The following is a 12,237-nucleotide window of genomic DNA, read 5'->3' on the forward strand; positions in this document are numbered from 1 at the left end:
TCACAGGGCTAAGAACTGTGTCAGTTACCTCTAGAAATGGGTCACTGGACACTGCTTCTGTGGTTTAATGATAATTAATTTTCACCCATGGGAATCTTTTGACAATTTTTTCACAGCACACAGGTTATGATTATACACATGTTAAGCATTTATTGTGCACGCAACACAGTATAACTTGCAAGCTTTTAATACTCGTGCAGACATGAATCATGCATCTGTAGCATTGTAATATGCTGCTACATGCCTGTGTACCTATATTTTCATGAGTTTAGAATCACAGAATCACAGAATGGTTTGGGTTGGAAGGGACCTTCAAGATAATTTAGTTCCAACCTTCCACCATCCCAAGTTGCTCCAAGAACCGTCCAGCCTGGCCTTAGACACTTCCAGGGATCCAGGGGCAGCCACAGCTTCTCTGGGCACCTGTGCCAGGGCCTCACCATCCTCACAGGAAGCAATTTCTTTCTAACATCTAAGCTAACCCTATCCTCTTTCAGTTTGAAGCCATTTCCCTTTTTTCTGTCACTATCTACCCCTATAAAAACTCCTTCTTCCTCTTCTTTTATAAGCCCTCATAATCCTTCTCTTCCAAGCTGAACACCCCCAGATTTATTATTTAGGGCCTCAAATAACAACAACATAGTGCTGTCAAGAAAGAGCCTAACGACATGTTTAACCCAGGAAGCATCACTTAGAAGTAGATCTCAACCTCTGTTGCCCTTTCCATGAAGAAGCAGCAGCCACCATCGTGGAGGGGCTGAAGGACGTGGCCACCTACGAAGGAGAAGACGCGGTGTTCGAGTGCAGGCTGTCCCGGGAAACAGCTCAGGATGCCCAGTGGTTCCTGGGGGATGTTCCCCTGCAATCCAACGAAATGAATGAGATCAGAGTGCAAGGGACACGTCACAGCTTGATCTTGAGGAAGGTGACCCTGGAGGACTGTGGGTCCGTCACTTTCAAAGTGGGGCAGCATTCGTCAGCAGCGCAGCTGAAGGTGGAAGGTGAGCAGCCTCCCAGGAAGAGGGGTTGAGCAGGTACTGGCAGGCACTGCCTTGACTTCTGGAGAGGCATATTTGGGATTAGGGAGCCTTGGAAATCTTGGGAGATTCTGCTAATCTAATTTAGCAATTTAGAGAGGTACATCTGAGCCAGTCGTTCCAGTTGTTTCTATTGTACGCGGAATGAAGATTAACATCCTTTGATGTTATTTAATATAATAATTAACATTAACATCCTTTGATGTTATTTAATATAATAATTAACATTAACATCCTTTGAAGACCATCCAACTACGCAGCTGATCACATGTCACAGTCAATGCTGAAGAGTGTCACGAATATACTCTGGACTAAGCTCCTACTTATGATGCTTTTAGATCATATTTACAAAAAAAAGTCTGAAAGCTCTGAAAAACCTTTCCTTTAAGATTTATAGAACGATTTTTGAACGGTGGCCCGCACCAATGCCTTGTGCTGTTTGTTCCTCTTCGACCTGGTTCCAAATGTAACCACAGAGCCCCAGCTCTGCCCTGGGGGTGATGCTGGGTGAGGATGCTGCAGCAGTGCTGGTCCCCTCTCCCCACAGCTGCCCCGGTCACCTTCGTGAAGGCTCTGCACAACCTGGAGCTGCAGGAGGGTGGCACTGCCCACCTGTCCTGCGAGCTGTCCAAGCCTGATGTCCCTGTGGAGTGGAAGAAGGGCACGTCTGTGATCCAGTCCAGCCACAAGTGCAGCATCCAGCAGGAGGGGAAGGTGCACACGCTGCTCATCCGCGACCTGAACCACGCCGACTCCGGGGAGTACAGCTGCCACACGGCTGCTGGCAAGACCACGGCCAGACTGGAGGTCAAAGGTAGGGTTCCTCTGTGCCCAGCAGTGGTGAGAGGAGGGAACATTGATTTTTAGAGATCTCTACTTCAAGAGAGACACTGATCAGTGGAGCAAGTGCAGCAGAATCCACCAAGTCTGTCAGAGGGCTGGAGCACGTGAAGGACATGGACAAACCCTGTTGTGATAGGACAAGGGGTGATGGTTTTAAACCAAAAGGGGGACAATTCAGAAAAGGTATAAGAAAGATTTTTTTTTTTTTTTTTTTTTTTAACAATGAGGATGGCACAGGCTGCCCAGAGAAGCTGCGGTTGCCCCTGAGTCCCTGGAAGTGTCCAAGGCCAGGCTGAAGCACCCTGGGACAGTGGAAGGTGTCCCTGACAGTGGCAGGGACGTATATCTGAAAAAGATGATAGTACCTTCTTATTTAAACCATTCTGGGATCTAAGTATAAGCAGAGGCGAGGGCAGCTGATTTTGATGACTGGATAAGAGAAAGTGGAAGGGAGACCTCCTTGCTCTCTGCAGCTTCTTGGTGGAGATCTACAGAGGAGAGAGGCACAGAAAGAACTTTCTTGGAGGGTTAAGTAAAGAGATGACAGGCAACAAGTGCAAGCTGCAGTGAGAGAAATTCAGATTAGAAAAAGCCAGACTTTTAACATGAAGGGGTGGTCAGATGTTAGAACTGAGATCCAGAGGAGTGGAGGAATCTCCATCCATGGGGTTCTCCAGAAGTCCCTGCAAGCCTTAATTATTCTGCAATTTGTCTCTGGCTGCAAGATCTGAAGTCTTGGATTGTGACCCCAGATTTATATTCTGTATATATTCTAATATAATCTACATATATTATTCTCTATATTAATAACACTGTATATAATATATATAAAATTCTTTTTTGTGTATTATTCTACTAGTCTATGTATTCTATATATTGTATATTCAATATAGTCTAATTTTCTAATATGTTCTATATATTCTAATATATATTAATATATATTATATATATGCACATATGTATATTTTTATTTTTTTGTATATATATAAGTTTATTTATTTATTTATTTAATATTTTTATGGGTTTTGAGTGATTTTATGCCCTTCTATGATTTTATTTTAAGTTTGGGAAGCTGTCTGGCCTTCAGTGATAATTACTGAATTTCGAATTCTTTGTGAAAAGAAGCCTGGGATATGGGGAGAGAAATTTAGCTCACATAGACTATTCTGATTAATTATTATTATTGTGCTGATTAACTCCCCTTCCTCCTCCTCCTCCTCCTCTATCCAGGTTTGGCATCCCTGCACACTCTCCTTAGGGAAACCCAACCAGAATTGTCCACGGACTTCGCTAACAGCTCTCTCCATAAACCATAAACCACTTAACCATAAAACACCCCTCTGTTTTCTACTTTTGCCTCACCCGTTTCTCATTCCCTCCTGGCCAGGCCTGCCCGTGCTGTTCCAGCAGTGGCTGAGGAACGAGGAGGTGGAGGAAGGGCGCACGGCCGCGCTGCGCTGCGAGCTGACGCGGCCGCCCACGCGCCTGCAGTGGCGCAAAGGGGACACGGTGCTGCAGCCCGGGGACAAGTACGAGATGCGTCTGGAGGGGACACGAGCTGAGCTCCTCATCTACGGGGCCGAGGCTCAGGATGCTGGAGAATACACCTGTGACTCGGGGGATCAGCAGACCACGGCTTCGCTGCAGGTCAAAGGTAGGTTGCCTTGCAGTTTTATTCATTTTGTGCTAATTCTATGTCCTTTAGATTAGATCACTCTTGTGGGTTTAGTCACCATAACAAACTCCTGCTCAGAGCATGTGGTTTCAGAGGTTAAACAGCCAAAATCCCATGTGCCAGCTGAGGGAACTGGGTTTTTTTAACCTGGAGAATAGGAGGCTTGGGGGAGATGTTATCACTCTCTGCAACTACCAACAGGTCAAAGGACAAGGATTGTTTGACCATCCCTCACAGTGGGGACCCTGGAGTCATCCAGGCCAGGCTGAATGGGGTTCTGAGAGACCTGGTGTAGTGGAAGGTTCCCTGCTCATGGCAGGAACTGGATCTTTAAGACCCCTTCCAACCCAAACCATTCTCTGATTTAGTTTGAAAAAGATCTCTGAGATCACTGAGTCCAACCATTAACACAATTCTGCCAAGTCCACCACTTAACCATGTCCCCAGGTGCCACAGCCACAGGGAAATTTTATTGCCGAGTTATCACTGGCACTCTGTGAAATCAAACTGAAGTATTTCACCATACCTAGGACAAGTCCATTTTAAATTGATCCATTGTATGTCTTAGTGCCTGAGCAGCCCATGAATTGTCACTATTCACCTTTCTTAGTGGCTGTGTTTTTTGATTTTATAGTTTTATTAATTTTGTATTAAGAATTCTTTTGGTTTGGATTTCACAGTTTTATTCATTTTGTACTAAGAACTGTATGGTTTGGGATTTTACAGTTTATTCATTTTGTATTAAGAATTCTATTGGTTTGGATTTCACAGTTTTATTCATTTCATTCCAAGAGCTCTATGGGTTTGTGATTTTACAGTTTTATTCAATTTATGCTTAGAATTCTAAGTCTTTTAGATTAAATCACACTTGTAGATTGTGAGTTTAGTCACCATAACAAACTCCTGCTCAGAGCATGTGGTTTCAGAGGTTAAAAACCCGAAATCTCAAGTGCCAGATGAGGGAACTGGGTTTTTTTAACCTAGAGAAAAGGAGGCTTGGGGGAGATGTCATCAGTCTCTGCAACTACAAACAGGAGGTTGTGGTGAGGTAAAGGTTGGTCTGTTTCACAAGTGACAAGCAATAGGATGAGAGGAAATGGCCTCAAGTGGCACCAGAGTGGGTTTATATTTGGTATTAAGAAATCCTTGCTGAAAGGGTGGCCAAGCATTGTCACAGACTGCCCAGAGAAGCAGTGGAGTCACCATCCCTGGAGATCTTTAAAAGATGTGTAGATGTGACACTTGGGGATGTGGTTTAGTGGTGGATTTGGCTGTGCTGGGTTAATGGCTGGACTTGATCTTAAAGGTCTTTTCTCACCTAAAGGATTCTGACTCAGTGTTGTGCTTGGTGGTGTTGTGCTGTGTGTGCTTCCACTGAGAATGGTGAGTATGGCCATGGGAGGACCTTTAGAGGTCCAGAGCAGCACTGGACACCTTTGCAGCACCAGCAACTGATTCCACGAGTGGCCAGCAGGCAAAGCTGTGGTCCAGAAAGAGGGGAGCAGCCCAGCTGCAGAAGTCACAAGCAGGTTTCTCACCTCTGAGCGCTGTCACTGATGCAGTTGCTTCTCCACCGCAGTACTGCCAGTGCTGTTTAACAAAGAGCTGAAAAACGTAGAGGCTGAAGAAGGGGGAACAGCAGTTTTGCACTGTGAGATCTCCAAGCCGGATGCTCCCGTTGAGTGGAGGAAAGGAGGGGTGGTCATTCAGCCCAGTGACAAGTACGAGCTGAAGCTGAAGGGCAGCGTGGCTGAGCTGATCATCCATGGTGTAGAAGCTGATGACTGTGGGGATTATACCTGCAGCACTGGATACGAGATCACCACAGGGTCTGTGTATGTGCAAGGTAAGGTGGTGGAACATGGTGGAAATGCTCTGGTTTTCTGCCTGGATTTCTTGCTCCAAAATCTTTGACAGTAACTGGCCAAACAGCAGAAAGTCCATTCATTTCTTTCTTGATTCCGGGCTGAGGTTTGACCCATCTTTTGAAGTTGAACTAGTTTAAAGTACTGGCCATACTGTGTCTCAGAACAGGTGGTGGTACTGCTGAAAAACTTGGAGCAGTGGTCATAAAAATACTGCAATTCTTGTTAGAACTGATTGCACCTTCTATCATTGCTGATAATCTTATTACTCCTTTAAAGCACCCAAGAGAACATTTAAATCTTTAAGTACCTCCCTGACTCATTCAATTTCTGCAGATGGCTGGAAAACACAGCAGGGCCAGGCATGACCAGGGCAAGGAGTGGAGTTTCCTCCCAGTGAAATGATGTTTGCAGACACACACACTGCTCCTACAAGCAGCTGGAGGGATGGAAGAAGGTTTCTAACCCTCTTCAAGACGATTTTAGTTCTTTTTTTCCCCTTGGAAAAGCCCTACAAGTTTAACTCTCCTACAAGCAGCTGGAGGGATGGAAGGTGGTTTCTAACCCTCTCCAAGACAATTTTAGTTCTTTTTTTTACCCTTGGAAAAGCCCTACAAGTTTAACTCTCCTACAAGCAGCTGGAGGGATGAAAGGTGGTTTCTAACCCTCTTCAAGACGATTTTAGTTCTTTTTTTCCCCTTGGAAAAGCCCTACAAGTTTAACTCTCCTACAAGCAGCTGGAGGGATGAAAGGTGGTTTCTAACCCTCTCCAAGACGATTTTAGTTCTTTTTTTCCCCTTGGAAAAGCCCTACAAGTTTAACTCTCCTACAAGCAGCTGGAGGGATGGAAGGTGGTTTCTAACCCTCTCCAAGACAATTTTAGTTCTTTTTTTCCCCTTGGAAAAGCCCTACAAGTTTAACTCTGCTGGAGCTGCTCTTGGGCTTGGGTTAGCTCTGCAGGGAGCGAGCCGTGCGCGTTTGTTTCTGTTTTCCTTTGGCACCTTCTCTTGCTCTGTCACGCAGAAGAAGCAGCAGTGATAGTGTCTGGTTTGAGGAGCACAGACGTCTTTGTGGGCGAGTCAGCCACGTTCACCTGCGAGCTCTCGCACCCGGGCGTGAGGAACGTGCAGTGGTGGCTGGATGGGACCCCCCTCCACAACAACCTGGTGACTGAGATCTCTGAGCAGGACGGCAGGATCCACACTTTAACCCTCAATGACGTGGCGTGCCACGACTCGGGCACTGTCACCTTCAGAGCTGGCTCCCTTATATCCTCAGCTAAATTATTAGTCAAAGGTATTTCCCTGCCAGCAAGAAACACGTGGCCACCTCTGGACTTGCTCCATGTGCTGGTGCTTCTGCCTTCCAGGCTACCCTTACTAAATCCTTCATGTGCCCTGCAACCCTCCCACTCTGCAAGTCACCCTCTCTCACCCCCAGAATTTTTTCTGGGTACCACCACATTGATTTATTTATTTTTGACCCTCGCCCTCAGGTGGTTTTGGATTTTACAGGTGAGGGAGGGTTGCAGGGTCAGGGCTGCTGCTTTCACCTGACATCAGAGAAGAGATGAACATAAACATCTGTGGTAGCACCTGACTTTATATCCCCACTTCAGCTTTTTTTTCCATAATACTGTGAAATCTTGCAGGAGTGGTAATTCCCAAATTTCCCACTGTGCTGCTCCACAGCTGGTGCTGAGCTCAGCATGTTCCCAGGACAGGATTTTGGGCTGTTCCTGGAAACCAATGGGTGTGTGACATTCCAGTAACTCAGAGACAAAATGTGCCTTGTTTTTGAAAGCTCATCCCTGCACTGGCAAAGCTTTCTGGTCTGTTGAAGAAATATTTTTCCCATTTGGTAAGGGTAGCCAAAAGCTGCAAATAACACTGAGCTCCAGACTTGATAAAGCAAGCTCCTTCCCACCCAGTCCTTTTATAGCTGTGGGGAAGATCTGTTGTTTTTCAGGCAAAGTTAAGGCTTATTCCCTGCTTGGAAAATGGATCTATAGAGATATAAAGAGTTAAAATATTTTTATGTAAATCTACTCCTGTGCTTTAACTGGGCCAAAACAGGAATGATCCACAATATGGAATTGTAGTCAGTGGTTGATGTCTCCTTCTCTGCACCGTGTCCCTTGTACATTCAGGAAATTTGGTTGTCTGCGAAGATAAAATGTGAAATCACTTCTTCCTGATAGAGAATGATGCAGTGACAACACAGTGGGCAGACCCCACAAGTCCTATGTCAGTTTGCATCCATTTTCAGAGACAGAACCTGGTTCTGAGATCTCCAGGCAAAAAAAAATCTGGTGGACCTAAAACATAAATTTAAAATAAATGCATTGTATGGTATTCTGCTCAGTGAATGAACAGGTCCTGAGATATTTCCATTTCATGGAATCACAGCATCATTGATTTTGGAAGAAATGTCTGGAGATCATCCAGTCCAACCCCAGAGCTTGTGCAGGTGCACACATGTATGTGGACATTTTGTGCTTCCATGAAGCCAAGATTCCTGAATTGCAAACCTGAATCACACTAGCAGTATTTTATAACTGGGTTGGGATAACCCCAGTTACACTGTGCTCAGTAACACTTGATTTCACAGAAAAGTGAAACACTTTTAAAACTCCAACCATTCTTGTATTGACAAATTTGTACATTTTATTTTGTCCACAAATTTAAGCATAAATCTTTGTTTGAAATACATTTCAGTCTATCAAGCCATCCATGTCTTGTTCTTCATCAAGGAGCAAGCTGACTTTGTTCCTTGTGCCTCATTCTCCTGGTTTAAGGCACGTGGATAATTTGATTTATTATGCAACAAGGGAGATCTCAGCTTTCCATGCTGGGCCTCCACAACATCACTGCCCTACGACTGCATTCATTCCATGACCTGGAGTGATGGTTCACAGGTGATGGGGGGAGGATGGAGAAGGGTGAAGGAGCTGCTGCTGTTTCCCAGCTCCTCTGGGCAGGTGAGAATTGCAGGTTCCAGGGCACACATTGGCACCTCAGTCCTAAAGAGCTGCACAGGTGAATGAGGCCACCAAAGTCCTTGTCCTGGCCAACTGTGGTTATTAATAATTAATAACTGTGGTTATTAATTGTTGAGGGTCTCCAGGACGAGGTGAGGGATGAGAATTGACACCAAGTTTTCAGAAGGCTGATTTATTATATTATGATATATATTATATTAAAAGACAATATACTAAAACTACACTAAAGAAAGAGAAAGGAGACATCAGAAGGCCAGAAAAGAATGATAATAAAAAAACAGACTGACCAGAGTCCCGACATAGCTGGACTGGGATTGGTCATTAATTAAAAACAAATCACATGGAACTAATCAAAGATGCACCTGTTGGTAAGCAACTTCTAAACCACATTTTAAGCAATCAAATAATTATTATTTACATTTCATTTCTGAGACTTCTCAGGAGAAAAATCCTAGCAAAGGGATTTTTCATAAAATATGACAGTAACAGCCAACAGCAAGGGGACAGTGGAACCAGGACCTTCTCCAGTACCACAGGTGATATTTTCTGTGAGAAACCCATTTCTACATCTTGTGGAAGGGGACGAGGTTGTTCTCCCCAGCTGCACAGACACCTGCTGGTTTCTTCAGTCAGCAAAACATCTCCAAGATCTTCCACAGAGGCCTCCTCTCCATAAACACACATGGCAGAGGGAACCTCAGTGAGTGGGATCAAGCCTTGCAGCAGGTTTCCAAACGGTGTTTGCAAAGCTCTCTTTGCTCCCCAAGGTCTGCCAGGAGCATCCCAAAGGCTCAGCCTGCTGCAGCAGATTCAAGAGGAGCATTCCAGATGGAGATCCTGTTGGATTGTCCCAGCTGGCTTGTGAGCAGAGCAACTATTTGAAGAATAAGGATATCACAGAATGTCCTGAGCTGGAAGGGCTCCTCAAGGATCATCAATGTCACGCTCCTGAGGATATCCCAGCTTTCTCTGACTGCCATATTTTTATGTCCCTTTGCAGCCCTATCCTATATATTATTTTTAAGTTGACATAATTGTGCTAGGAATGATGTTTCAGAGAGACTTCCATTTTCAGACTGCATTGAGATTTTTCCTTTTGACCTGCATACTGCATTGTAGATGGATTATCCAGTCCATCTGGAGTTTGACATCTCAGGAGGGACTCTTGGCTGCTTTGGGAATTCACAGTATTTTAGGTCAGCTATATCTACTGCGCCTTGCAGCTGCCTCACAAGAAGCAGAACCTGGGTTTTAAAAGTGCTTAAGAGCAGCCTCATGGATCTCACCACCTTAGAGGAGCTGCATATCCAGCTGCTGTCAGCATTTTATGGGCTCTCAGTCTGAGATGTCTGTGGTTTATGATCTCTCAGTGATTTCTAGATGAAATACTGGAAAGGAAATCCTATTGTTTTTCTCCAAATAATGTGTCTGCTGCAGAGAAACACACAAATAATCAAAACAATATTAATCTGCTCCTGTGGAGTGCCCTTTTTTTGTCACAGTTGTCCTGGATATTTGCTCCCCACATGAATTTTGACAGCCAAGACCACCCCAGGACAGGAATGAGAATCTGCATTTGGGGACTGTGTTTCTTTCTGATGAGTAGTTATATCTTAGTCACACAAGGAGCTTCCAGTAGGGTTTGTGGTATTTTCCTATTGCTCTGTGAGGTTAAGAGTTGCAGGGAACCACTCACTCTGCAGTCCTCTGCATCACACTTCTGCTCCACATTCCAGAAGCAGAAGTGTTTCCCATCCAGTGCTTCCCAGCCTGGAAGATCTCAGAAACACTGGAAGAAACACAAAACTGGAGAAGCAGTCCAAACTCAGGACTGTTCCAGCACAAGCCTCAATTCCTGGTGGCCCACATCCCAGTGTCATGGTCATGTTCTAATGCACCAGGCTGGCTTCCATCCTGCTTGATGCTGACACAGGCACGGACTAAACTGCTAATCCCCCTGCTTGCACTGCCACTCTGCTTGCTCCCCACGGGCTCTGTGCTTGGCAAAAACCCTCCAAGGGGTGACTTCCACGGGGATCCACTAATGCATGTCCTTCCTGACGTGTTGGTTAACAGATCCCACCATTGAAGTGGTCAGTCCCATGCAGGACATAACTGTTGATGAAGATGGCCCAGCAGAGTTCATATGCCAATATTCTAGGCCAGTGCACGCCATCTGGAAGAAAAATGATCAGGAAATACATGCAGATGGGCAGCGAGTGATTGTCGATCAGGACTGGAATGTGAGCATGCTAAAAATTAACCCCACGGTCCCAGAAGACACTGGCATCTATTCTTGTGAAGCTGAAGGCATTAAAGTGATGGCTACACTTGATGTTCAAGGTGAGGTCTTCCAGCCAGAGAGGAAGACTACCATGGGTTCCAAATAAATGAGGTAGAAAAACCATGGCAAGGCTTTTGCAATGAGGGACACATCAGATACCTGCTCTTGGTGTTTGCTCCAGTGCTGAAAATGAGGATAAAAATAATTGGGGGATAATGGGAATTGAATGTGAAACTGCAGGGTTATCTTATTTCTAATTAACACTCACTCATTACACCACTGAGCCAGCCCACCTCTTCTGCAGTGAGCTGGAATGGGATGTGAGGGTGATGGGATGTGTCCTGCTGAATTGTAAATTCACAGGTGTATTGCTGGTCCAAAGGAATAATACAAATTTTGTTTTGTTGTTAAAGAGCACTTTTTACATAAAGCCAGTAACTAACGGATAGTGTGGAATTCCTGAGTAAAGGAGTTTGGTAATTTACCTATTTCAAGCAGTGATCCCTCAGGAATTACCTCCTCACTCAGCACTCACATTTCTGGAGACCCTGAGGAATAATATATACAAAATTAACAAAAAGTTAGGATTTTACATGGAAATTTCTTTTTTTTTTTTTTTTTCCTGCTGCATAAGGAGTTCCTGGGTTTGGTTACCAAGTGAATTGGTGTGATCAGCAACAGCAGGTTCTGATTTCTGAATATTTGTGGCTATTTTGCCTTCTTGCTTAACTGCAGTTGGTTGTCAGTGCAGAAGAACAGGGTGTTATTTATTATAATGTTTTCTACATTGATAAGCACTTTCCATGGTAGGGATTTAAAAAGATTTTAATGAACATAATCCAAAAGCATCCCAGAGGAGGTAGGGTTAGCAATTGGCTGCTTTCCATAATTAGTGAAACCAGTGCTTCCAAAGTACACAGATAAACAATTTGGGTTGTTCTAAAAAAATTTATGCATTCTCCAAGAATAGTCTGCAACCCCCTCATTGTTCTTTGTAAGTATAAATCTTATAAAATTCAAAATATTTTTAGTAATATAGAAAACCAGAATAGTTGGAAAAGACCTTAAATGTCATGTAGTTCCAAACCTCCTGCCATGGCAGGGACACCTTCCACTGTCCCAGGTTGCTCTAAGCCCCATCCAACCTGACCTTGGACACCTCCAGGGATGGGGAGTCCCACAAAACATCTCTGGGCACCTTGTAATTAGTAATAAGTTAATAAATATCTGGTGGCTTGTGCTTTTTGGGTATGTTTGTTTGTTTTTTACCATTAAATAAATGCCTCAGTTTGGATGATTTTTAACATTTTATTTATTCTTACTAATTTTTTTTTTTTTTTTTTGCTGGGCACGGTTCCAAATGATCTGTAGAGATCCAAACAGGGATGTCTGGGTTCTTGGTTTATAACACAAATCATGCTGACCATTCTGTGGCATTTGTGCAAACTGTATTTACTCAAGCCTTGTGCATGTCATATGTCCCTGTAGCAGCATGAATTATACCCACATGCACCAGCCCACATTTAATTTGG

General features: G+C 44.3%; 1 protein-coding gene across 9 annotated transcripts in view; it reads left to right on the forward strand.

The window, feature by feature from the left end:
- OBSCN (obscurin, cytoskeletal calmodulin and titin-interacting RhoGEF) overlaps positions 1-12,237 on the forward strand; it is a 186,256-nt gene that overhangs the window by 98,524 nt on the left and 75,495 nt on the right. For 6 of the 9 annotated variants that reach the window (XM_059838258.1, XM_059838268.1, XM_059838276.1 and 3 more), the window contains 6 exons: positions 732-1,001; positions 1,585-1,851; positions 3,268-3,534; positions 5,135-5,401; positions 6,444-6,716; positions 10,498-10,764. In XM_059838258.1, the coding sequence (XP_059694241.1) occupies positions 732-1,001; positions 1,585-1,851; positions 3,268-3,534; positions 5,135-5,401; positions 6,444-6,716; positions 10,498-10,764 (1,611 nt within the window). The remainder of the gene's footprint in view (positions 1-731; positions 1,002-1,584; positions 1,852-3,267; positions 3,535-5,134; positions 5,402-6,443; positions 6,717-10,497; positions 10,765-12,237) is intronic. The other 3 variants (XM_059838304.1, XM_059838301.1, XM_059838311.1) reach the window with 3 other exon arrangements.

The sequence above is a fragment of the Haemorhous mexicanus genome, chromosome 1 (assembly GCF_027477595.1).
Source record: "Haemorhous mexicanus isolate bHaeMex1 chromosome 1, bHaeMex1.pri, whole genome shotgun sequence".
Classification (NCBI taxonomy): Eukaryota; Metazoa; Chordata; class Aves; order Passeriformes; family Fringillidae; genus Haemorhous; species Haemorhous mexicanus.